This window comes from Balaenoptera borealis, assembly GCF_965194805.1.
Source record: "Balaenoptera borealis genome assembly, chromosome: 13".
Classification (NCBI taxonomy): Eukaryota; Metazoa; Chordata; class Mammalia; order Artiodactyla; family Balaenopteridae; genus Balaenoptera; species Balaenoptera borealis.
This window is the reverse complement of record NC_138870.1, coordinates 28222477-28248016: the sequence shown is the minus strand read 5'-3', so window position 1 is coordinate 28248016 and position 25540 is coordinate 28222477. Positions and strand designations below refer to the sequence as shown.

The window sequence follows — 25540 nt, the reverse complement described above, 5'->3', positions numbered from 1 at the left end:
TGAGTATGGGGTATTGTGAGGGAGAAATAGTCATCATGGGCTAAAAGTTAAATGATTGTAAATCATACATATTTGCTTTTTCATTTTTATTTTAAGGGCTTCTTATTATGCTAATTATTAGTCTCCCTAGACAAGACAGTACTTTCTGGTCTCTTGGTTTGGGTGTGGAATTGTAGAAATCACTTGAAGGCATTAATTTTGGATTTCATCGTGTGTGTGGTTAGCAATACCAGGACATGCCAATGCCAGAGGAAAAGAGCAACCCCAAGGGCGTGGAGTGGCTGTGGCACTCCATCGTGATACGGATGTATTTGTCCTTGATCGCCAAGAGTGTCCGAAACTACACTCAAGAAGCATCTTTGGGAGCTCTCCAGAATCTCACGGCAGGAAGTGGACCAGTGAGTATCATGCTTACTTTTTTAAATAATGGCATTGTAGACACACCTACATTAAGCTCAGAAATGACAGTGAAGTAAGAACATAAGTTTTCTCGCTTCAATCAAGACAGTTCTCAGGAATTGCCAGAGAGAGTTCGGCTTTGCAGGAATTTCAGCCTCAGCTTCTGCAAACCCAGGTCAGACTGCGAGTGAAAGACTCGTTGGTATTTATGAGTATCAGTCAGAACTCTTTCTGTTACAAGTCTCAGAATCCTACCTGAACTGGCTTAGGCAAAAGAGAGGAATTTCTTGACTCATATAACTGAAAAGTCCAGGGTGGGTTTTCCTTCTGTCATGGTGGGACATAGGTGCCCAGCAATTATATTTGTGATTCTCTATCTCTGGACTCTGTTTTCCTCTGTTGGTTTCATTCTCAAAGGCTAGCCTCATATTACAGCAAAGATAGCCACGAGTGATTTCAGGCTTACCTCTTATCCAGCTCAATGTCTCCACAGGAAAAGAAACTACTACTATTTTCCCAATAGCTCTGTTAAGAACTTGGGGAATGAGTCTCACTTTCCCATTTCCAAACCAGTACCTGTGGCCAGGAGCCTGTGATGTTCTAACTGGCCAAGTCTGGGTTATGTGCTCACATGTGAATTTCAGGGGCAGGGGTTTCAGTGAGCGAGGGTCACTACCACTTGTACCACATGGAGTGGCTCCCTAAGGGAAAGTCAGAGTGTTGTCACCAAAAGGAAGAATGAATGCTAGAAGGCAGAGACAACACATGTCCACTGCAGTTGGAAAGGCTATCTGTGCTTTTGTGTCCCAGAAAGTCAACTATAAAATAGTTACTTCTCTTTCCAGATGTACTTTATACCAGCAAAATTAAAATATTAAAAAGAGTAAAAACTTACAAGGTCCTGTGATAAACCATAATGGAAAAAAATATGAAAAAGAATGTATATATATGTATAACTGAATCACTTTGCTGTACAGAAATTAATACAACATTTTAAATCAACTATACTCCAATAAAATTAATTTTTTTAAATTACTTTAAAAAAAGAGTAAAAATTTGTTCCTTTCCCCATGTATTTTACAGCTTGCAACATAGTAAAGGATTCTATAAATATTTAATTATTTGAACTAAGCTTGTATTCTTTGCCTTGATCATAAAATGATTAAACTCTCCCCAAGTAGTTCACTCTATGACCAGTCTAATTATCCATCATCATAGAGGAAAGCACTCTTGTTGATAACAAAAATATTATTTATTCCTTACTTGAGAAACCATGTTCATTCTTTAATGAACCATGTTCATTCTTTGCTCAGTTTTGAATAAAATTGTGAAATACTAAAACCAGTATTTCTCTAATTTTAGCACCATGGTTAAGAATACAACCCAATTTTAATCTCTTTGAAATTCTTCAGAATGTACTTGTGCACAAAGAGAAGGAAATGGGGAGTGACCAGGGAGCCCTGACAGACAGAAAGACATAATTTACTGTCTTATCTTCCCATTTCCCCATGCTTGGTTCCCCAAAACCATTTCTTTCATTTTCCCAAACTACAGAAGCCCTCTTATTAACTGACTACCAGCCAACTTAATAGAAAAGGTCAGAAATTAAATTGCTGTGTCTGTATGTATTTAAGCTCACTATGCTCTGAGGATGGTTCAATATAAGCTAACCCTTTAAGCTTGGATTTTAGCCTCTTCCACTCCAAAATCTTTCATGGAATCCAAACTATCCAGAGGTGCTTCCATGTTTCTGTCAATACAGGAATATTTGCCAACCAACATACAAGAATATGCCATTCTGAATATGTAGTTTATTCAGACTACATAATTCCTTTATTCATTTATCAAACAAACAGTATTTGAGCACCTTCTACATAAAAGGCACTAGCCTAGTGCTAAGTATATAGTGGTGAATAAGACAAAATCCCTGTGTTTGGTAATAATCTAGCTGGGAAAAAGAAATAAACAGAAATCTAAGAGTTCCAAATCCAAAAGGAATCCAAGCAATGGATTTTAAATCATACCTAACCTTAGACCAGTCCAGTCCCCTGAAAGGAGACCTACACTAAACTGGTATTAATCCATGCTCAAGGCTATTAGAGTTAAACTTGACTAGAGATTTATAGGAGAAATCATTAGCAGCATGGGACAATGATATGAGGACCCTTTGTTCTTTTAAGTTACAAGATGCTTTTTATTAAAATTTTGACTTACATGTATATTTTTTCTAATTATTACTTTCCCTAATTTTGCTATGTTTAGATGGTGTGATTAAAAAATGCTTGGCTTTGTAATTTCTAAAAGGAATCACTGAATAGAAAAACATGAAAAGCAGACCATTAAACATAGTTCCAGAAAATACCCAGTCCATTCACCTGTGTTCATAACTGAGACAGCACTGAGCATTGATGGCCATGTGCCTTAGATGGCAAAGAACCTGAACTGGACTGAATAGCTTCTAAAAGATAAATTCTATAATTTTAGTATAAAATTATGGCAGTAATTTCTTGCCGGTAAGAATACCTTAATGTAAACTTTATTAGTTCAGGTATAATGGTCATTATTTATTAAATGATACAAAAAAAAACCAAAATAATAAATAAGGAAAGGGGATGGGTTGATAAAATTTACCCATTTAGCAAATTCTCTAAGGATAGTGTAAAGTATAAAGTATAAAGTACAGTATAAATAACTCCTGGGGGTGTAATGTACAGCATGGTGACTATAGTTAACAATATTGTATTGTATATTTGAAAGTTGCTAAAAGAGTGAATCTTAAAAGGTCTCATCACAAGAATGAAAAAAAATTTGTGACTATGTGTGATGATGGATGTTATCTAAACTTATTGTGATAATTATTTTACAGTATATCAACTCATTATGTTGTATACACATGTAAAATTAAACATTCATTGTACAAGTTAAAAATCATTGAAATAAACAGTTTTCAAGTTTCTAAAACACTTTAAAGGCACTTAATTTGATGTCCAATGAAAAAAAAAAAATGTGTTCTCTGTCTCACACCTTACACACAAATCAGTCCCAACAGCAATGAGATTTAAATGTGGAAGGTAAAACAATAAAGCTTCTAAATGATAACATAGAATATCTTCGTGACCTGGAATAGGGAAAGATTTCTTAACAGTAGACATAAAAAGCACATAAAGTCAATATTTTATAAATTGACTACATTAAAATTAATAACTTAAGCTATCAAAAGACAGTAAAAAGGCAAAGCACAGAGGAGGAAACGATTTTTGTAACATATATAAGTAACAAAGGTTGGTATCTAGGAAATAAAAAAAACTCATCGATTTAACAATAAAAAGACAACCCAATAGAAAAATGGACAAGAGATTTGAACAGGCACTTCACAAAACATGATGTATAAATGGCCATTAAACATTTGAAAAGGTGCTCAACCTCATTAGTAATGAGGGCAATATGAACTAGAAGTGCTGTTTGTAAATAATTGACTGACAGTCATTCTCACAAATTCCCTAAAGCTGGAATGTGAAATCTCTATTTGGTAAATCTGATTGTTTATTTTCCTTAATGAGCAAATTCTAAAGATCATTCCACATCAGCCTCTCCCATTTCCCTCAATGAATCAGAATTCTGTGATCATTTTTATATACTAGGCCTTGAGATGACAAAGAAAACGCTATGAGAGAGATAGAGCTGGACGGCATTGACTCAGAAGAGCAGAGCTTTTGCATATGAGGAAAGATGTAATTAGTTAGATGGGCCATTGGGAAGAGAGAGGGATGCTAAGTCTACCTCCATGTCCAAGGAGTTGTACAGAATGGCTGCAGGTGAAGGATTCTTCCCAGAGGAAAGAAAAGAGTCTAATGGAATGTTCTGCAAATTAGTGAAAGACAAAGTGTAACTTTGGAACGAACATTGCAAAATAGTGGTTATTAAACTTCTTTGAGTCATGGACACTTTGAGTATCAAATAAAAGTTACGGACTCTTTCCCTGAAAAAGATTACTATAAACACAAAAATAATTTTAAGGACCTCCTATTCCCTCCCTGAAACCTATCCTGAATCCTATATTAAGAACCCCTTTTTTAGACGGTACAGTGCAGAATGTAAAGAGGGCACTGTGCAGGAGGTAGGGGAAGCAAGCAGAGTTTAGATAGATAAACAGAGAAGATAGACACCCTGAAGAATGGTCAAGAATACACGGATTTTTGGCATGGTAGCCTCATGTTAGGTTCAAATAAAAATATATAAAGTTGCAGACACAAGCTAAGGTCTTAGTATTGTTGGAGGTTTGCTGATGCTAGGAAGGGCCTAGTTGGTACTCAGACCCTGTGAAAGTAGGTGACCAGCCTAATTCCAAATAAGATTTGCCTCTGGTGGACCTAGACCTGAACCAGCAACTTGCGCATGCAGCCTCTGATACAGAGAATAGAGTTACAGGTAACCTGACAAGCCATACATTCCTTTCTTTAAAAGCCCAATATCTCTTTCAGAATAAACTAGCTTTTTAGAAATGAATACGTTTATTAAAATATGTAAAATGCCAAAATCTGAACAAGACAAACAGAAAAGATGAATAAGCCAACAACAAGTAAATACATTGAAATAGTAATCAGACATCTCCCTTTAAAATTTTTCTCAGCTCAGTTGTCTTTATAGCTAAGTTCTACCAGACCCACAAAGTTGAAATTATTCTTATATTACACAAATAGTTCAAGAAAATAGAAAAAGGGAAAAAAACTTACCCACTAAATTTTATGACATTAGTGTAACTTTGATTCTAAAACGCCCTTTTCTTTTCACAATGATGAACTGAAAATGTGAATAAAAAGAATATGATAAAAAAGGAAAGGGAAAGACAGACCCATTTTATTTATAACCAGATGCAGAAAACACAATAGCTAACCAAATCCAGTATTTTATTTAAAACTACTGAATAAACTGTCTTTATCCAGTAATTAAATTGAAAACCTAATAAGAATTAAAAGAAAGTATCTCTAGCTTTTAAAACATCTCACTCAATCTCTAGTAATCTACAGAAATTAAGAAATTTTAACCATGAAGTAAAATACAATAGTATTTATAGAACATGTCTCACAAAACAGATGCCAACATCAGTAGCTCAAACAGTTGTCCAGAAAGAAAATGGCCTTCAGCACACACGAAAGATGCTGCATGTTGGTGATCCAAGTGTGAAAAAGACTGCCGTCTCTCTGCTGAGGAATTTGTCTCGGAATTTTTCTCTGCAGAATGAAATTGGTAAGTCAGTGTAAGTCTCTAGATGTAAAGTGTATATATTGAAAATACAAATGCAATAAAACATTGTCCTTATCACATTCTTTTTACAATGATGAACTGAAAGTGTGAATAAAGAGCAAAATGTGATAAATAGAACTGGTTTTTGTGTACCCAGACATCAAGTGTAGGCTTTCGCACTGGTCTCAAATAGGATTTTTCTTAATATCCAGCTTTGTTTGTTTGTTTGTTTTTTAAGTTTTTTTCTTTTACACTTACATGGGACTAGGTAACCCACCAAAGGGCTCCCATCTTTTTTTTTTTTTTTGTAATTAATTTATTTATTTTTTTATATTTATTTTTGGCTGTGTTGGGCCTTCGTTTCTGTGCGAGGGCTTTCTCTAGTTGCGGCAAGTGGGGGCCACTCTTCATCGCGGTGCACTGGCCTCTCACTATCGCGGCCTCTCTTGTTGCGGAGCACAGGCTCCAGACGCACAGGCTCAGTAGTTGTGGCTCACGGGCCTAGTTGCTCTGAGGAATGTGGGATCTTCCCAGACCAGGGCTCGAACCCGTGTCCCCTGCATTGGCAGGCAGATTCTCAACCACTGCGCCTCCAGGGAAGCCCTCCAGCTTTGCTTTTATTCTAATTACTACCAAAGAGAAATTTTAGACCATACTAATAATTAATGAGATAGGTAATATATTTGATATTTCTCAGCCCTCAGCTATGACATCCAGTGAAGTCTTTTTAACCCATGTCTTTCAGAATGTTCTCTGTGTGGCCTGCTTAAGCACCACTCTTCTGAAACATTAAACAAACACACACACACAGTGGTTGTTCACCTCAGAAGCTTGGCCATTGTTGTACTAGAAAAAAGTGGTTGGACAGATAATCACAAAAAGAAGGAATCATGAATATAACAGATTTGGCATAGGTTTTAGAATAAATATGATGAAACACATTTGCTCCTTTTTTTGTAAGTCCGTATTATTGACAAAGATGATAACTATGTTACACTTGCAAATAACATTTTTCATTCATTTTCTTTATACCTGAAAATGTAAATGTTTGTGAATTAAGTCATAAACTATAAAATTAGATAATAGGAAGATAATGCTAAAATTAATCATGCTTTCTAATGCTCCATAAATTAGTCATTTCTGACAATTTAAAACTCAGTTTTCCAAAAATTCCACTAATTTTTTTTTTTGTTTTTTTAATGGATTAGATTATTTTGAAATCTACACACACACACTCACACAGTGCCAGAAGTCTGTGGTTATGTTTTAACAATGTCATTTTCAAAGACAGCCAATAGCACAACATTGAACAGGAGGTTTCATACAATGCTTTTGTGCCCATTATGAACGTAGAGAGCCTGGAAATTTTTCAGTGAATCTGAAAGAAACCTTGCCAAAGGCACTGTCTCAAAATTATGAAAGTGTTCTTCTCATTGTCTTTCATGGACTTTTGTGCTGCACTTCAATCATGTGTATTATCCTTTGACTTTTTTCTTCTCAAATGAAATATTAAGTCCATCTTTAGAGCATAGCTGATGAGAAGAACTGCGCTCTGGGGGACTTCCCTGGTTGTCCAGTGGCTAAGGCTCCATGCTCCCAGTGCAGGGGGCCCGGGTTCGGTTCCTGGTCAGGGAACTGGATCCCACATGCTGCAACTAACTAAGACCCAGCGCAACCAAATAAATAAATAAATATTTAAAAAAAAAAAAAAAAAAGAACTGCGCTCTGCACACTGTGCCTGTGCCTTCAGGGCAGAAATGCTGTTGTCTCAAGTTCCACAGTCCTCCAGCTGTTGGAACAATACAGCTGTAACCCCACAATTTATATAAGGTGATTTCACTGATCAACCTCCCCTCGTTTTAAGGACAATCGTGAGGAGAGGCTTCAGCAAGATAAATGCAATTTTTGAATTCCAAATTGGCGTTATGTCAAATATGTAATTTGAGTAGAAGTACTTGTGTTGATTCAGGGTATTAATAGCCAGGAATAAATGAAAATCAGTTTGAAATACAAGCTTTGTGTTTTTCATGAGAGATTTCTAGGCCAAGTAAAACTTTCCATGGGCTGACCTGGAATGAAGTCATCACATTTCACTTAGATTTACAGAAATAAACTTGAAACATATTTTCTTAAAAACTTGAAGATAGGCAACTTAGCATGGTGACAGAATAACAGGTCTCATGCAGAAGACATTGGTCTGCATCCTATAATGTTACTTTGCCACGTGTCACCTTGGATAGTCATTTAGCTGCCCTAAATCGAATGAAATTAGTAATCACTACAGAACAGTGTTTTTCCAGGGATCAGATAACATAATGTATGTGCAAGCACCAGCATTAACTAAAATCTCCTTCAATAATATGACATTGAGCTGTAACCCTCCAATATCATGATAGGGCCTTTGATTTTATATTTCACTATTAAAGATCTAACTTTGTCTCAAAGTGAATGTATTTACTCAGGCCCACAGGGTGTGTGTGTGTGTGTGTGTGTGTGTGTGTGTGTGTGAGTAGAGAGACGGAATGACCCCTCCTTTACTGTACTGTAGTGTTTAACTTTGTCAATGTAAACAGTTATACTGCTTTTCTAAGAAAAACAAACATGATATAAAATGTTAAAGACTCTAACTTCTCTTAATTCTCACTCCTCCTCAGACATAAGCCAAAGTTTCAACCTGAAAATTGATCTGTAGAATTGGACCTTCTTGTTGGTCATACTGAGGGAGGAGAGGTGGAACTCTCTCAGCAGGGATCAGTCTCAGTGTGGGCAGCCTGGTCTCAGCCAGCCATTGATGCATCCTGCAGAGAGATCAGTTGTACATTTTCTGTTGTGATTGTCTCACACTTGTTTTCATGCTGTCGACCTAAATTCAGCAAAAGGAAAATTCAGGTTCTCAAGGACTTTCATTCTGTGGTTTAACTTACTAAAGGAGGAAGCCTTCTGGTAGTTACCCACATCTGTGGAGAGCTTACTGTGTGCAGGGAACTGTGATACAGTTAACACATGGTAACTCATTTAATCCCTCAAAACAGTCCTGTGAAGTAAATACTATTATTATTCCATTTTACAAATTGGGAAAATGCAGCATAAAGAGGTTAAGTAACTTACCTAGACCACACAGCCATGAAGTGGCAGAGACAAGACTAAAACTAAAAAATTGTAGCTTCAGAGACTGAGCTCTGAGCTCCTAACACTATGCCAAGATGCTTAGACAACAGTGAAAAAGGAAGTGTTCAGGCCTTTGATCAGAAGGTATGTCTTTCCTGTCAATCAGGTCCAGGTGTTATCAAAGGAAGACATATGGTTCCGTTCCTTTTATTGAGTACCTCTCTATTTTAGGCATAGTGATCGATGCTGGAAATCCAGAAATGAATACAATCATTGTCCTCAAGCAACTCATGGCTCCATTTGGAATTCAGACAGGCACATAACTAATTACAGTCTGGTATCAGAGAGAGAGAAGTGCAGTTCAAGGTGTCACATAAACTCAGATGAAGAAAATAACATTAGGCAGAAGTATTTGTACAAAGCAATAGAAGCATGCTCTCTATCTTTCAAGGAGAGTCCAAAGTAGTTACAGGAAAAAAAAACATACATGGAAAGAATTTTTGCAAAATACCAAGTATAAATTCATATTGCCCGAAATATATACCATAGGACAAGGTATAATGACATCATCAAATATTAATACCTCTCTTGTTACTACAGAAAAAGCTAAACAAAAACCCTATAACCAAGATTTTATATATGTACTGAAAAAATAAATTTTAAATAGTTTCTTTATCTTTTTTTAATAATGGTTATTTACGTATTAAAGAAACTTTGGGCAGTACAGATAATTTTTTTTTAATATTTTTAAGTCACCATTAATACTATTGTAGAAAAACAAGGGCTGTTACTGTTTTAGTGTATTTCTTCTCAGGTTTCTTGTATATGTGTTTGTCCTTTAAGTATACCGGTTATTTTCACATAGAATGTTAACAAATATTTTTTTGTTATTATACATGCTTCATAGATATGTTTTGGGATGCATAATATTCTTTGCAGATGTGCTTTAGTTAATCATATTCATATTATTGGGATGTTTAGGCTGTGTAAAATTTTTCATGATATATATAATACGATAATAAAGATCTCTGCTTTTTCCATTTTTAAAGTGATGTCTTCAGGATGAATTCTCAAAAGTGGAAATACTGAATCAAAAAATGTGAAAATTTAAAAATTTTTTTGACATTTCTGTCAAATTACTTTCTGGAAAGATCTCCAGTGCACTGAGCACAAAGTATCATCTTTCTAAAAATCTTTTTTTTTTGTGTGTGTGGTAATTTGAGTATTAAAGTGGTTACATCCTTCCATATGTTTGTTAACCAAATGTTTCTTCTTAAATGTTACTGGGATCTTGAGGTTAAGAAACAATCTTTTTAATCAAGTGTTCTTTTTTTCTTTCATTTGTAGCCAGAGAAACTCTACCTGATTTGGTTTCCATAATTCCCAACACAGTCCCAAGTACGGATCTTCTCATTGAAACTACAGCCTCTGCCTGTTACACATTGAACAATATAATCCAAAATAGTTACCAGAATGCACGGGATCTTCTAAACACTGGGGGCCTGCAGAAAATTATGACCATAAGCGCAGGTGACACGTAAGTCCTTTAGCATCTGCCTGTCAGTGTCTCCCCTTTCCCCACCACCACTCCCATATGTAAATAATGCAGTTGTGAATGTCCAGGAATTGAGTACCATGGGCAACATGGCCAAAAAACAAGATTGTACAGCCGGACCAGATCATCTGGTCCAGTCCTTGGTGATCAGGCAAGTGAAAGCTGAATCCTCTAAGCCAAGTAGTTGCTCATTCTCTTCTAAAATATCCAGAAATAGTAAAACTCCATAGCTTATCTGGGTCGTGCATTCCAGCATTTTATTGACCTAATGAATTGTTTCCCAGAGCCACAGCTGTGATTTAAAAAGAGAAGAAAGTAGGCAAATTGGAGTCCTATGGACAAGGAATGCCCTTTTCCTCACTTAAATATGTGAAGCCGGTATCACCCGTAATAGCATGAGGAGGGGAAGTAGGAGGCAGCATAACAAGAAATTCTTGCTTTCTCAGTTTTCTTTATCACATCTCTTCCATCTCTTATTCTCTTTTGAAGTAGAAGGTTTAATGCATGTAAGTCATCCCACATCCTTGTGTCTGTGTCGTCAAATATTCCCCATTAAAAAAAAAAAAAAGTGGAGAATGAAAAACATTGTGTAACCAAATTATTACTGTTAATTAACTCAGAGTGATGGGATCCCAAGGGGGTATGAAGATTATTATTTTTTTCTCTTTATATGACTCTGAATTGTTTGACTTGTTAAATAAAGTTAGTTTTGTAAGTAACCAAAAAAGAAAACAAATGTTATTATAGGCCAGTTCTAATGAGTTGCAAAGCAAACGGACTTGACCTGTAGTAGACAAATGTGTGCTTGGCTGCACAGAGGCTAGCATAGGGATCTGTGGTATCCCGAATGAGCACAACCCTTCCCCCCACAGCCCCGCCCAACTTAGGCCCCTTGTGCTCTTCAGTTCCCCTCTGGCAAAGCTCACATGGAAGGAGGACTACATTCAGAGTCACATGATTAAAAGGAGCCCTAGTTAGAATGTCCATTTCCCAAAAGCAGGGAATATTTACCTGCTCCCAAGTAGCAGTTGCTCAGCCTTTGTGGAAAGTATGAACTATTGCTGCAAAGCAGAAACGACTATTCCAAGTAGTCATCCAAATTTCTAACCAAATCTCTGTAAGATAGTATGACTTTAATTATTTGAGTATTCAGACGTAAGAAGCACATGGGAATACACCATCACTTTTGGAAATTTCTTGTAGCTTAGCAAATTACGGGGTGTGCTATTCTGTTATTTTTCGTTGCACTGAGTGTCCCATTTGTGAGCCACTCCTCACATGCCCTGTCTCCAAAAAGAAAAAAAAAAATTCAACAAGAAACTCCTACCAGTTGGGTCTACTGTCTCTTCCTTGTTAGAGTGTTGTATAGCTAACCCATAATTTATGGGCTAGCCTGATAACCAATCACCATTTACATTTCATCTTTAAATAAATGAGTTCCAAGTGCCAAGCAACCAACTTATGAACAAACTTCATGACTATAACACCCTTGCAATTTAAGAACTTCCAATTTTAAATATTAGAGATCCACAGCTTTCATGGATTTATTAGTACTTCAGTTATTAGCAAGAGACTCTGAAAAGTCCCTGAGGTACTAAAAAAAAATCTGTAAGGTGCTAATTTAACTTACCCTCCCTACACTGCTGGTATGAAAGAGGTCTTTTAGCTATTAAATGAACCCAGCATGGGCTTCTTCATACAGCTTTGCATTCTCTGTTCTTGGTTGCATGCTTACAAACTCCTACGATAGGAAAAATAAAATCTTTGTTTCTTTGTTAAAAGAAAAATTGCAGCCATGTGCTAATTCAAGTGATGGAAGAGAGAGAGACCTAAGAAAGCACGGATCCTTAGCCAGAAACAAGAAGTTTGAGACAAATTTAAAAGCAGAACATCAAAAACTAAGTACATATAATAATAATAAATTTTTTTTTAAAAGTAAGGGGACTTCCCTGGTAGTCCAGTGGTTAAGACTCCAAGCTTCCAATGCAGGGGGCACATGTTCGATCCCTGTTCGGGGAACTAAGATCCCACATGCTGCGCAGCGTGGCCAAAAAAAAAAGTAAGTACAATGTCAAATTCAGTGCAGACTTGGATTTATAACAGTAACACACTTTCCATTTGCTATATACAAAGACATAAATTTTGAAACTGTATTAAAATAACAGTTGCTCCAGTAAGAATTTATTAATTTGAAAAAGGTACATAACCCCTGCATTCATGGAGTCACTAAGTCTAAGAGTTATACATATTTTTCAATCATACTTTCATGCATTTGTACTCTATAAATATGCATTATAAATATACAAGTATTTTCTAAAAATATATAATATAAATGTACAAATATAAATTTTATTCTATAAATAAATTCAAGGAATTATAAAACTCTAAGAATATATGCCTTATAAATATCAGGAATTTGCTTTATAAACTATTTGTTAGCACTTTGCTAGTGGTTTAAAAAGATTTTTAAAAACACAAAAGCACCAACGTGGCCCCTGGCCTCCTAAAGCTCACCATCTAATCTCTTGTCATGGTGAGTGGCCTGACTTGATGGATGGCTCCTGAGTGACAGCAGTTAAAGAAGATTTACAGAACGTCCAAAGGCAGCATCCAGAAGCCTCATACTTTCTCACTGATCTCCGAAAAATGTCCTTTTCTTCTTTTCAGCTATGCTTCCAACAAAGCAAGTAAAGCTGCTTCTGTTCTCCTATATTCTCTGTGGACCCACACGGAGCTCCATAATGCCTACAAGAAGGTAAGAATGCTAAGAAGAGCCAGATAATAATGTCCTGCTTGACTTGACCCTGGTGAGAAGTCACTAAAAACTGCATTTTCTTGTGTGAAAATTGTTGTTAACCTTTCACATTTCTGTTTGCTTATTCCAAAGGCTCAGTTTAAGAAGACAGATTTTGTCAACAGCCGGACTGCCAAAGCCTACCACTCCCTGAAAGACTGAGGAACATGAAGAAGTGCTCTCAGAAAGATGAACCTCATTATTCTCAGTCACAAAAAGCCCCAAAGGAAAACACCTATTTTTCTACTTCCCAGCCCAAGAAACTTCAAAAAACCATGTCCTGTTTCTATCCTTTTCTATTTCCATGGTCCCCAGGATCCAGAAAACAAATAATCAAAATATAATTTTATTAGTTTTCCAGAGGACATTTGCAAGTTTGCCACGAGTAGATACTGGCAACAGGCTCGATTTTACCCTCTACAAACAGTGGTCTTGTTGATCAGGGCTGACGGTGTATGTCCTACTGGAATCAAAATGTGAGTTCATGTGGGATGGACATTAACAGAATAAATAAGGAAGGAAGCTGCTGTATTACTAGGATTTTAAAAGTTTGATTTACATTTATATTCCTTTTCTGGTTTCCATGTTTTGTCACTCACATGCACGTTGCTTCACCACTGAGCCATGAGTGTATTGTTCTGCAGTGTTGAAACAGAATGGAAACAACAAGAAATATTTGTGGGGTTATCCAGGCAAAAATGTAATGACAAAATTACTTGTTTGTTTACTTTGTGCTTGTTTTTATCCTCTTGAATTTTTTCTCTGATTTTCAGTGAACTTAAGAAATTTAGATCACAGAACATGCATGACTATAAGGAAAAGAAATTGAAAGGAAGTGATCATAGCAAATTTAAAAATCTTTTCTACAGAGAAAGTCAACTATGGTTATGAAATTCAGTGTTCCCTCAAAATACTGAATAAGTAGGATTTTTACTCAAGGAAATATTTCACCTATAATAACACCATTAAATGTAAATCTCTTCTGACAGTAGCATTCAGTGTAATCTATTTCCTGGACTTCTTCAGCCACTGCAGTGGGCTGGTGGAAGAATGGACTCTACTGTTTGGCTACAAAAGAAACCTAGGCCTCTCAGACTACTGGACCAGTCAGGGCCCTGAAAACACAGCTTATTTTAATGAAGTACATTATCAACCAGCCCTACTTTGCCCAACATTTTAAAAATAGAACCACTAAACTCATGTGACCTTCCTTAGGCTATTATTTTAAGTCAAGGAAAAGCTAGAAAAAAAATGAAGTTATGTTGAGGAAAAATGTGTCTAGGCCATCCAGAAATGATATGAGAAATACTAATGTTTTAAAGTTGACAACATCATCTATTGAAGTGAGTCTGTATTAAGTGTTATTTTAACTGGGCTGTGATTAATACCATTCAGATAGAATTAGTCTTCTTAACTATAATTCTGTTATATTTTGCTTTTTTAAAAAAAATCTGACAATATCTGTTGTAAGAAAGTAAGAAGGAAAAAAATCCTTCAGCTCCTTTTGGCCAGAAAAGTGTAATAGGAAATAAATTGCCACTTTCAATTTGAATGTGTACTTAAGTGTTTATTTGTTTTGTTTTGTTTTTTTGGCCACACAGCTTGTGGGATCTCAGCTCCCCAACCAGGGATCGAACCTGAGCCTACGGCAGTGAAAGCACCAAGTCTTTTTTTTTTTTTTTTTTTTTTTAACCCCCCCTACCACCAAGTCTTAACAACTACTGGACCACCAGGGAATTCCCAAAGTCTTTATTGTATTTGGAACTTAAAATTTTTTTCAATTTCAAAAGCTCAATGAAGAAGACTTAGGTTACTAACCTAGTTCAAAATGAAATTATTTAGATACCAATTTTTAAAATACTAAAGAGAGAAATTATATCCCTTTTATCAGAATTCTGATGATAAGCATTTGGAGTATATTTATTCCTCAGAGAATTAATGTATATTCAAGAAGTTTCTGTGTTTTTAAGACATTAGTAGAGCCTTCAATAATATTAAACACAAAATGAGGCAAAAATAACATTGCTTGCCTTGGTATCTGTGTATATCTGACTTATTTGTGTATCTTGGTGTATGTGGTATGATTGACATGACATGAATTCAACTTTAATTACTAAGGGTTTAATACTTTGTAATTGCTGTATTTCTTCCCTAATTAGTCCTAAATTCTTTACCAAGAAACACTTCCTATAAGAAAGATGGGACTAGCTAGTGACTAAAACATGTAAAAATGGAGAGACATACAAATCTAGGTATTGCTAGATTTCAGTAAATTGAGTGGGTCTGTGACCATGAAAAGATAGACTATGCTTGATCCCCATGTCCTGCTTTGTCCCTTTGTTTACAAAAACCTCACTTCTTTACTTTCTATGAACACTTCTGAGGGAGGTCCTTATGCAGTTGAATATCACTTTTCATCACAGGTCTATACACAAAGCTTTTTTTCTTTTCTATGTGTCCCAGACTGTACCCATGTCATCAAAGGAACAAAGGCACTGAGCTGGGACTCTGCATGCATTTGTGTTAAGAGATCTAAAGGCCTTGCTGCCTTCTCAAGAATTCTTAACGATCTTCTGGAATATGGGATGTTGCTGCCCTGGATTTCTATCAAATGAAAAACATTTTATACCAGATGGAAAAAAACCAAAGGGTTATCTGATAAGATAAAGAGGGGATTAACATGTCAAATGGGAAAATAAGCAGCATGAGTAGATAAACCACTTTAAAACCAATTTTATCACCCTATGAAGAAGCAATTCCTTAGAAGAAAGAAGGAAATGGTGGGGGAGAAATATATATATACACACACATATATATATGTTTAAATATATAAATAATATGTATATATATTTTTAATATATATTGGAACATATATGTATATATATATGTAATTTATATACTATAGTTACAAATGAAATTTCTTCTAAATATATAATGAAGGCACTGCATTGGAATGAGGAGGACTTCAGTATGTGTGTACTTTGAACAAAATTGCAGAAGCCTTGAATCACAGAATCTGAGGATTAGGAGGGAATTTAGAGGGCATCTGGTCAAGTCCTCTTTAGAGTATCTTCTTGTATCATAAAAGACTCAGTTCTTATTAAAGTAACAGAGAAGAAAAACATGCAATCATTCATTCAACTAATGCCTAACATGACCCTGTAACTGGCCTATCTTCAGATTCAGTAACTTTTGCATTTTAAAGTATTCCTTGTGGAAGTGAAAATAGATTAAAAAGGAAACAAACTCTTCAAAACTCGGCTTTAGATTTAATGTTTTATTTATAGTGGAAATGACAGTTTCATCTCTTATGAAATAAACTTCAACCCTTTAAGAACTGTAACTAAAAGGAAAACTCTCTTTTTATGATCTATTCGGAAAGAGAGACCAAAATGCCACACACTGGCATAGAAGTTGTTTAAAATATGTTAAGGGAAAGCATTTTGAAAGTCATAGGGAGACACAAAGAACCCAGCAATATCCAGCCTGGAAGAAGGGTGTTGTGTTATCTGTCTTTAAATATCTGAGAGACCACAGTGTAGAAGATGACACAGTCTTCCTCTAACAGAGTAGAGGACAGACCAGGGTCAGTAAGCAGAGGCTTGTGTGACTGGCTTTGACTGAACAAGAGTGGACATATGTTGAGCACTTCTTACAGCCTCCTCATGAAGTATGTACTTCTTTTTCTTTCTTTCTTTTTTTTTTTTTTAATACATTTTACGCATGAAAATAACCTGAAGCAGAGAAAGGTTAGGTCACATTCCAAAGCTGCATAGCTAGAAAGTGCAGAGGGGCCATGTAAGCCCAGGTGGGTTGGCTTCTCTCTGGGTTCCCTGGGAGCCAAGAATGCAAGACTCAGGTCTCCGTGCTGGGGAAACGTGGGGCTCTCTTTGGCTTGTCTCTTGGCAAGTTAAGAGGATAGTCTGACATAATGGTTAAGAGGATTGATTCTAGGACCAGCCAGCCTGAACTCAAATTGTGACTGTTCTCCTTACTGGGAGGGTAAGGGTAAGGGTTAGGGTTAAGGTTAGGGTTAGTTGGGGGAAGTTTCTCACTCTCCCTGATCCTCAGTTTTCTTTGTTATATGTGAATGATAGGAGTAGTTACCTCATGGGATTGTTTTAAGGATTGAATGTTTTCATAATTATAAAGCACTTAAAACAGTGCCTGACAGTATATACTGAATTTCTCTTCTCAGATAGGTTGGTTCAATTAAAAGCCCGACCTTCCCCCCAGCCATGCATTTTGTACACCCACACATACACATACTGATTCATCCCTCAGAAGGCCAGGTAGAAATGAGGAAAATAAATATGGCCCAGACAAGTGTTCCTGAAAGTCTGTTCTTCAGAACACAAGTTCTTTGGGAGTATTTATAAGTGTTATGTGAAAAGAAATATCCCATACTTTAAGTCTGAAAAGGGCTGAGTTATACAAATCTTGAAAGAATCTGGATTACAAGACTTCTCAGAGCCCCTAATATGCAGCGTACATTGTGAAATCTCCAAGAAGGGCTAGAGTATGCTGCATGTCACAAACCTTTGGTTGAATCAATAAACCCCTTTTTTCCTAGATGATTCTTGAAGCTGTGCTTCTGTTGTAAACACTGTGACCAGCAGTGATCTGAGCCATAGTCAAGAGGAAAAAAGGCATTTATCTTGTTCACAGTCTAGCCCAGTTCATCTTGCTAAAGCCTGGACTACTAGTAAACCATACCTGGGCTTAGTCATGGTTTAGTAAAATCTGAAAATCAGCGATTTCAATAGATTTAGGACTAGTTCCTGAACATTTTGTCTCATTCCCACCTGGAGTGCTGCATCTGTGGATGGGAAGGTAACTCAGGAGGTACGTATTAGCCCAGAGAAGCAGGTTGAGACAGTGACAGACATTCTTACATCTGGCTGATCAGACCTCCTCATAAATCCCACTTCAAGAAGAAGTTAAATCTCTCAGAAGCCTGAATTTTGCTTGTAAGCTGCTAACACACATCTGGCAAGGAATAAAAATCAAGTCCAAATTGTTGCAGATTTTCTTAGAACCATTGCAGTATGTTCTTCCCAGTAACAGTGTTTTGGGTGTTTTCTTGTTTTGGAAAGGAAGTTAGGGGTATCCATTTTCAATTAGGATATCTTTCAACATACATGTATTGAGCACTTGTTCCTGGAGCTGAGGACCAGTGAGATGTACCTTCCTGAGGAAGCACTCACAGCTCTCCGTGAAACTGACTTCACTGTGACAGTTTCACAGTTTACAGTGCTCTTTGCTTCACCTGGGAAATGAAAAGTCATCAACTGTGTGCTGAGTTAAGGCGCTCTAGACCTACACAGGTCTTCTGGAATAGATCGCTCTCATAAAACAAGAAGTGGTTAGAGTGAGAAGCAGAGAATTATTAAGAAAATACCCTTATTTTTAGCCAGAAGAGGTTAAGCCAGAATTGACACTCCTGTAATAAGAGTGCATGAAAATTCTAATATTTTGAAAATTGACAAAATTTATTTTCCTCAGGAACTTGTTTCTTTTACTCCTTGCTCTAACTGGAGTTTTTGCAGTCCTAAATTTAAAAGACATAAGTAATCTATTTTAGTGGTACTGTCAAAAGAGCTTTTTTTAAAAGAATTAGGTGTGAACATATTAAATAGCATACGAACATACTCCAACTTTTGGTGGCTCATTTCTAAAATGACCCAATTCTTCATCTCATGTTGTGTTTCTCCTGTTTTAGTTTATCACTTAAGATGCTTCATTTGCAGTTAAGAAGAAAGTCCAACTCAAAATGGCTTAGGCAATAAATGATTTTTGCCTAAGGAACAGGAACATCAGGTTTAGGCTCAGGTTTGGTTATTTCAGCAGTTCATTGAGGTCATCAAGAACTCAGATACTGGGACTTCCCTGGTGGTCCTGTGGGTAAGACTCTGCTCTCCCAATGAGGGGGGCCTGGGTTTGATCCCCGGTCAGGGGACTAGACCCCGCATGCCTAAACTAAAACTAAAGATCCCACATGCTTCAACTAGGACCGGGCGCAGCCAAAATAAATAAATGAATATTTTTTTAAAAAAGAGAGAACTCAGATTCCTTTAATCTGCTGTCATCCTCACCATATTAGGTTTTGTCTCCAGGTTGATTTCTTCATGCTGACAAAATGGTTGCAGCAACTCCAAACATCTCATCTTCACAGAGCCATGTCCAAAGGCCAGAAAAGTAAACATTCCTTTCTTGCATTCTTTTTCTTTAAAACAAAGAAAAATTTCCCAGAAGCTTCCATCAGACATCCCTCATTTCATATTGCCAGAATTACATCACACATCCATTCCTAAATCAATTCCTGGTGAGAAAAATGAAACTACTATTCCTTTCTCTTTTTTTATAAATTTATTATTTTTAAAAATATTTATTTATTTATTTATTTGGCTGTGCCAGGTCTTAGTTGCAGCACACATGATCTTTTCTGTGGCGTGCAAGATCTTTAGTTCTGGCATGCGGGATCTTTTAGTTGCGGCATGTGGGATCTAGTTCCCTGACCAGGGATGGAACCCGGGCCCCCTGCATTGGGAGAGCGGAGTCTTAACTGCTGGATCACCAGGGAAGTTCCTACTATTCCTTTCTTAAACCAATCATATTTCACTGAAGGCAGGGGCTACCTTCCCTGAGACTCATGAATGGTGAATACTTGAACAAAGTCAGTGTATAATTGAGCAAGGAAAAAGGGGGCTGCAGAATAGTCAACCAACATTGCCTGCCCTATGTAGAGACACTCAAAGAAAAAAGAATTAAACATTTTTTAGCAAACTGATTTCATTTAACTTATAAGACAACTCTTTCAAATGCTGCAGATAAAAGAGCAAGTTTATCTACTATGGCTGTTGCATTGCATTTAGGACAAAGTCCTTGAAAGTTTATGGTTAAAGAATGATAGGAGAGCTAGGAACTGCAGTTAAGTGAATAATCATGATTTCAAGGAGAACAATAAAAGAAGATGATGCTCAGTTGAACTGTAGAGGTAGAATAAAATCATTTCAGAAACTACTGTGCCTCTTTTTCATTCTCTCCTTTTTTTTTTTCATTCTCTCCTTTTCTTGACATCTACTATTCCTCACCTTTAACTGCTAATTATGGAACAGAAGTTGTACCTTCATTGACCGAATTACCTTGGAAGAAAGTTGGCTTGAGCTTGAGGTGTTTGGATAATCTCCAGTTACTTCAATGAGACATTAGTTTAGCTGAGTAGAAAGAATTGGGTTTGGATTCTGACTTTACTTCTCAATGGCTGTGTGACTCTGGGGAGTTACTTTAACTTCCTGAGTGTCAATTTTACCTCATTGTCAATTATTGATTATAGGATTGTTGAGGGAGTAAACTGAGATGATGTTTTCAAAATGCCTGGCTCCTAGTGATTACTTCCTTTTTGTAGATCTGGCTGCTGCCCAGAGGTCCCCAGGCTTCAGGTTCTGCCTTCAGTTTTATTTCTCTGCTTTTCAGTGTCCCAGGGATCATCTTAAAGCAGAAAGCAAACTCCATAGTGGTAAAACAGGAAATGATAGAGGAGGGAAAACCTGTGTGTTGAATTTTCTTGCCCCCTCCAGCCCTTCCTCATGCCACCAGGTTTCGCTTACTGTTCTTCTGCTGACCTGAGATCCACAACCCCACAGTCCCTTATCCTGCCCATTTTTACACCAAAATCCATCCTCCTGAAGAATTCAAATCAGGGGAAACTTCGAGGGGGACAAAGTGAAACAACTCCCCTTCTTGCTGCTTAGGGGTGCAGCAGGAGACAATGTGTTCTCGCTAACCTAGGTGGAAATATTGAGTATGTTTTTCTATTAAAATAATAATAACAAATTATTTTAATAGAAAACAATAATGTGTCAGGTCAGCCAAACAGTAAAACTTAATTTCCTTTTCTGAAAAAAGTGATTTTGGGGGAGAGTATTCAGATAACCTTCAAGAGTAAATGTTTGTATGAAAGTTGGGTATGGCATAGACTTGACTTTTAACAGGACACATGGTGCCCAGCATAAAGACTACATTTCTCTGCCTCACTTGCAACTGAGTAAAGTCATATGACTAAGTGCTAGCCAGTGGGATATAGGTGCAGTGTAACCCAACAGCTCCTCAAAACCTTCCTTAAGAGACAGTGGGCATGGGCCCTTTGCTCTGTCTCCTTTATCCATTCTTCCTGGAATGCTGATGATACCCACCTGGACCACGGGATGAAGGCCACGCTCTGGTATGGCAGCACGGTGACCTGAGTGGAACCTGGTCACACTAGCTCTAGACCACTTATTTCAGACATTGCACACAAGAGAGAGAAATAAAATTTTATTGGGTTTATGCTATTATTATCTTAGTTTTTATAACTCACGATCAAACTTAATCCTAACTATTGCTTCTTGACACCATTATCTAGCACAAAATCAAATTTAAAAAAAATTTCAAACTAGAAGATATCAATACAATGCCTCTGTCCTAGATCAAAATGCAAACTACACAGTTAAACTGTTAGCAAGAATACAAAGAAAGGGAAGTTAATTCAGTGAGTTAATTTTGGACCTCAGATCCCTTTAACCTGTTGCTAACGTTCTTTACAAAGCAGTCTTCAGCCGTGTTGTGGAATTAATTCTACTCAATGGAAAAATAAATAATGGTATCAGATTTCCTCAGAGAAGCATGCTTTGGAGCATATTGCCTGGGGCGGGGGGGAAGTAGTAGCTGAAATACAGTACATAAAGCTATGTGACTATAAAATTGTATAAAATTGTGACTATAAAATATACAATTTTCTACGACATATTTGCTGACAAATGTCAAGAGAAAATAGTTTCTATGCAATGAAAAGAGACTTAAGTAGACACCTAACTTAGGTCATAAACATTTTCAAAAGGTCAACTGGAAAACCATCTACAGTTGTCTAATACCATGTGTCTCACAGGGGCTCTGTTTGACAAAAGGCATCCATATCTGACCTACATATCATGGTATTTAGGAAACATTACCAAGTCATGATAAATCGACCTATATAGATTTGTGGAATTTTTGCTTCATGGATCTTGTCTTTGGGCACTTAGCACCCACTCCCACCTCTTCTGAATTCCCTCCTGTGCCATAGGGGCTAGAAGGCAAAAAACTACATTTTTCAGACTGTCTTACAGCTGGGGTTTTAGATGCAGCTTAGTTTCCTCAAGGATGACACAGTTGGGTATGAATGTGGAGGCCATTTTCCAGCTGCTGTTGTGTTTGGGAAGCGAGTCCCAACAGATATAAGTGTGCCAGTGTCCAGTTACCAACTTTGTGAGTTGTCAGCCGTGACAGCGACACATGTGACGGCAGGAATAGCAGCAGCTGGCCTCCTGATTTCTGCTCCTCCAGCTCTTTCACAAGTGTGTAAACACCCAAATTCCTGTGTTAAGTCCTCTCTACTCAAATATCTAGAGTGAATTCTGTTTTCTTCACTGAACCCCGATATGGTATTCCAGTCACTTATGTTTTCTAAGAATTAGGGAAATTAGTATCCCAGAAGAGCCTAATTTTGTTTGTTAACTGAGTTGTTTAATGTTAAAAAGGGATCTTTGGCATATCATAAATATTTGTATCTCTTAAACATAAGCGTAATTTAAATATCTGGTCATTTTCAATATAAATCTAGTAATTTTTCTAAAAACCTTTTACTTGATCTTTGATTACTATTTTAATAACTGATAAGTTTAACAGAATAATTAATCCCAAATAATTAACACCATCATTAATTATAAGCAGTTTAAACTACAATCACAAAATTTCAATGTATCTCAGGGCCTTCATAGATCTAACAGGGTAGACCTAGACATTTAGCAAACTAAAAGCTATTGATTTGTTCTGTCTTTAGCTACTGGAAATTACATCGAAGGTCAAGGTTTCCTGTAGGAACTTCTTCTGCATCAGGAAAATCATTAGAGAAAGGCCATTTCCAGAAATGTTGTGCTTGGCAAATTAATCTTTTTTGAAAAACTATTCACCACATTAGTACAATATGAAAACCCAAGCAATTAGCAGAATTCTTCATTCTTAGAGCTGAGGGCTTAAGTTCAACATTTCTTGATTCATTGCCCATGATTCATTATTTTGAATAGCTGTTTTCCAGGCTAAGACCCCATGTTTGGCAATCACAGCAATAAAACTCAGAAATGATGTTCAGTATTATTCATGAGGTACCCATACACAAAATTTGTTTCCATATACCACAGTTATTTACTGACGCCTGGTTAACCTTTCGATCTCATTTTTCAAAATGAGACGTCGTTTTTAAAGACGGTATTCTTGAATATAGTCTTTCAACTGTACAGTCAGAAAATGTTGAATTTTATAATGTTAACTGTGCCCTGACAAAAATCAACCATCCTTTGTGGGCCAACAGAGTCTGATTAGGTGGTATAAGGAAGACATTTCTATCAAAATAAAAGGTCCCTACTTGAATAACATATTTACAACTAGTTTGTCACAGTACTTGGAAGTCAACAATTAGAGATTAAGGCTTTGGTTAAATTAGAAGTTCTTAAAATACAAATTCTCATAGGAAAGGTAGCACCAATAAAAAATTTTTTTTAATTTAAAAAAATTTTTAAATTAAAAAGGAAAAAAACTTAAAAAGGATGTCTATATGTGGATAACTGAGTCACTGCTGTACAGTAGAGATTGCCACAACATTGTAAATCAACTATACTTCCATTAAAATTTAAAAAAAGAAAGGAAAGGTAGCATCAAAAGTCCAACCAACAACAGAAGACCATATAAAAAAAAATCAGTGGCATTACATAATAAATCATCATACAATGAGATGATATACAGTAAAGAAGAATGAGCTACAGCTACAAGCATCCATAAAAATAAACTTAAATTAGATCATGTTAAGCAGAAAAAGGCAATAAAAATGGGGTGATTCCATTTATATAAAGTTCAAAAACAAAACTAAACTAAAAAATATATTGATTAGGAATAGATACTTATATGGCTTTAAAGAGCTATAAAAAAGAGAATGGACTTGAGGATACAGGGAGGAGGAAGGGTAAGCTGGGACAAAGTGAGAGAGTGGCACTGACATATATACACTACCAAATGTAAAACTGATAGCTAGTGGGAAGAAGCTGCATAGCACGGGGAGATCAGTTCAGTGCTTTGTGACCACCTAGAGGGGTGGGATAGGGAGGGTGGGAGGGAGGGAGACGCAAGAGGGAAGAGATATGGGGCTATATGTATAGCTGATTCACTTTGTTATAAAGCAGAAATTAACACACCATTGTAAAGCAATTATACTCCAATAAAAATGTTAAATAAATAAATAAAGTAGTGAAAACCAAAAAAAAAAAAAAAAAGCTATGAAAAGAAAGCATGCAGAGAAGCGTTTAAGAACACATATAAGAAAGATGCTTGTAAGAGTGCTTCTTGCTTGCCATGTTGAGAACAATCAGTACTATATCAGTGAATGCATGAGATAGCCTTTCTGTAATGCATGTACAGAAGTGCTTAAGAACACATGTGGACTTCCCTGGTGGCACAGTGGTTAAGAATCTGCCTGCCAATGCAGGGGACACAGGTTCGATCCCTGGTCTGGGAAGATCCCACATGCCACGGAACAACTAAGCCCATTCGCCACAACTACTGAGTCCACATGCCACAACTAGTGAAGCCCACGCACCTAGAGCCTGTGCTCTTCAACAAGAGAAGCCACCGCAATGAGAAGCCGGTGCACCACAATGAAGAGTAGCCCTCCTCGCTGCAACTAGAGAAAGCCCATGCACAGCAAAAAGACCCAATGCAGCCAAAAAGGAAGGAAGGAAGGAAGGAAGGAAAGGAAGGAGGGAGGGAAGGAGGGAGGGAGGGAGGAAGGAAGGATTATTTAAAAAAAAAAAAAAAGAACACTTGTAATAAAGATGTTTGTAAGGAAAAAACAATCTTATTATAGACTGCACTGTGTACCCTAACCCAATCTGCCTGATGTTCTTATTAAGAAAAAAAAAAAAAAGCTGTGAAGAGTAGCCAGTAAATGATAAACACTAAACTTAGGTCAGCAGTTACCTCTGGAGAGAATACAATTAAGGAGATTCGTGTGGGGGCTTCCAAGTTATTGAAAATGGTCTATTTGTAATACATGTATTATAAGTTCTCTAGTATGATATATGTCATGATTTAAAAGTTTAAAACTAATTTTAAAGTTAAATATGGGCTTCCATGATTGAAAAATGGAGGGAGCCCGAGCTATGGGTAGTCACACACAGTTTTTGCACCTCCATCTCTAGCAGAGGTCATTGTATACCACCAAGATCCCTTCCTTACCCTGGGTCTGAAGCACACACTCCCAGCTCCTAGGAGTGTTGGCGACCACCATCTCTCAGCTGAGTCCCTCTTTGGGACTTGACTTTGGCTGGAGACAGCCATAAACCCCCTTCCCAGGGAAAGCCTATATCCACAGA

The 25540-nt window shown here is 36.8% G+C and overlaps 1 protein-coding gene and 1 long non-coding RNA gene across 4 annotated transcripts in view; one reads left to right on the top strand and one right to left on the bottom strand.

Moving 5' to 3' along the window:
- The window catches only part of PKP2 (plakophilin 2), a 95569-nt gene extending 70498 nt beyond the window's left edge, over positions 1-25071 (top strand). The window contains exons 9-13 of one of the 3 annotated variants that reach the window (XM_082352144.1): positions 225-398; positions 5493-5646; positions 10099-10288; positions 12974-13061; positions 13194-25071. In XM_082352144.1, coding sequence (XP_082208270.1) covers positions 225-398; positions 5493-5646; positions 10099-10288; positions 12974-13061; positions 13194-13262 — 675 coding nt within the window. In that variant the 3' untranslated portion in view covers positions 13263-25071. The other 2 variants (XM_082352145.1, XM_082352146.1) reach the window with 2 other exon arrangements.
- The window catches only part of LOC309610007, an 80912-nt gene continuing 61024 nt past the window's right edge, over positions 5653-25540 (bottom strand). Inside the window, exon 3 of the long non-coding RNA XR_014233696.1 lies at positions 5653-8441. This is a non-coding gene — a long non-coding RNA (uncharacterized lncRNA). The remainder of the gene's footprint in view (positions 8442-25540) is intronic.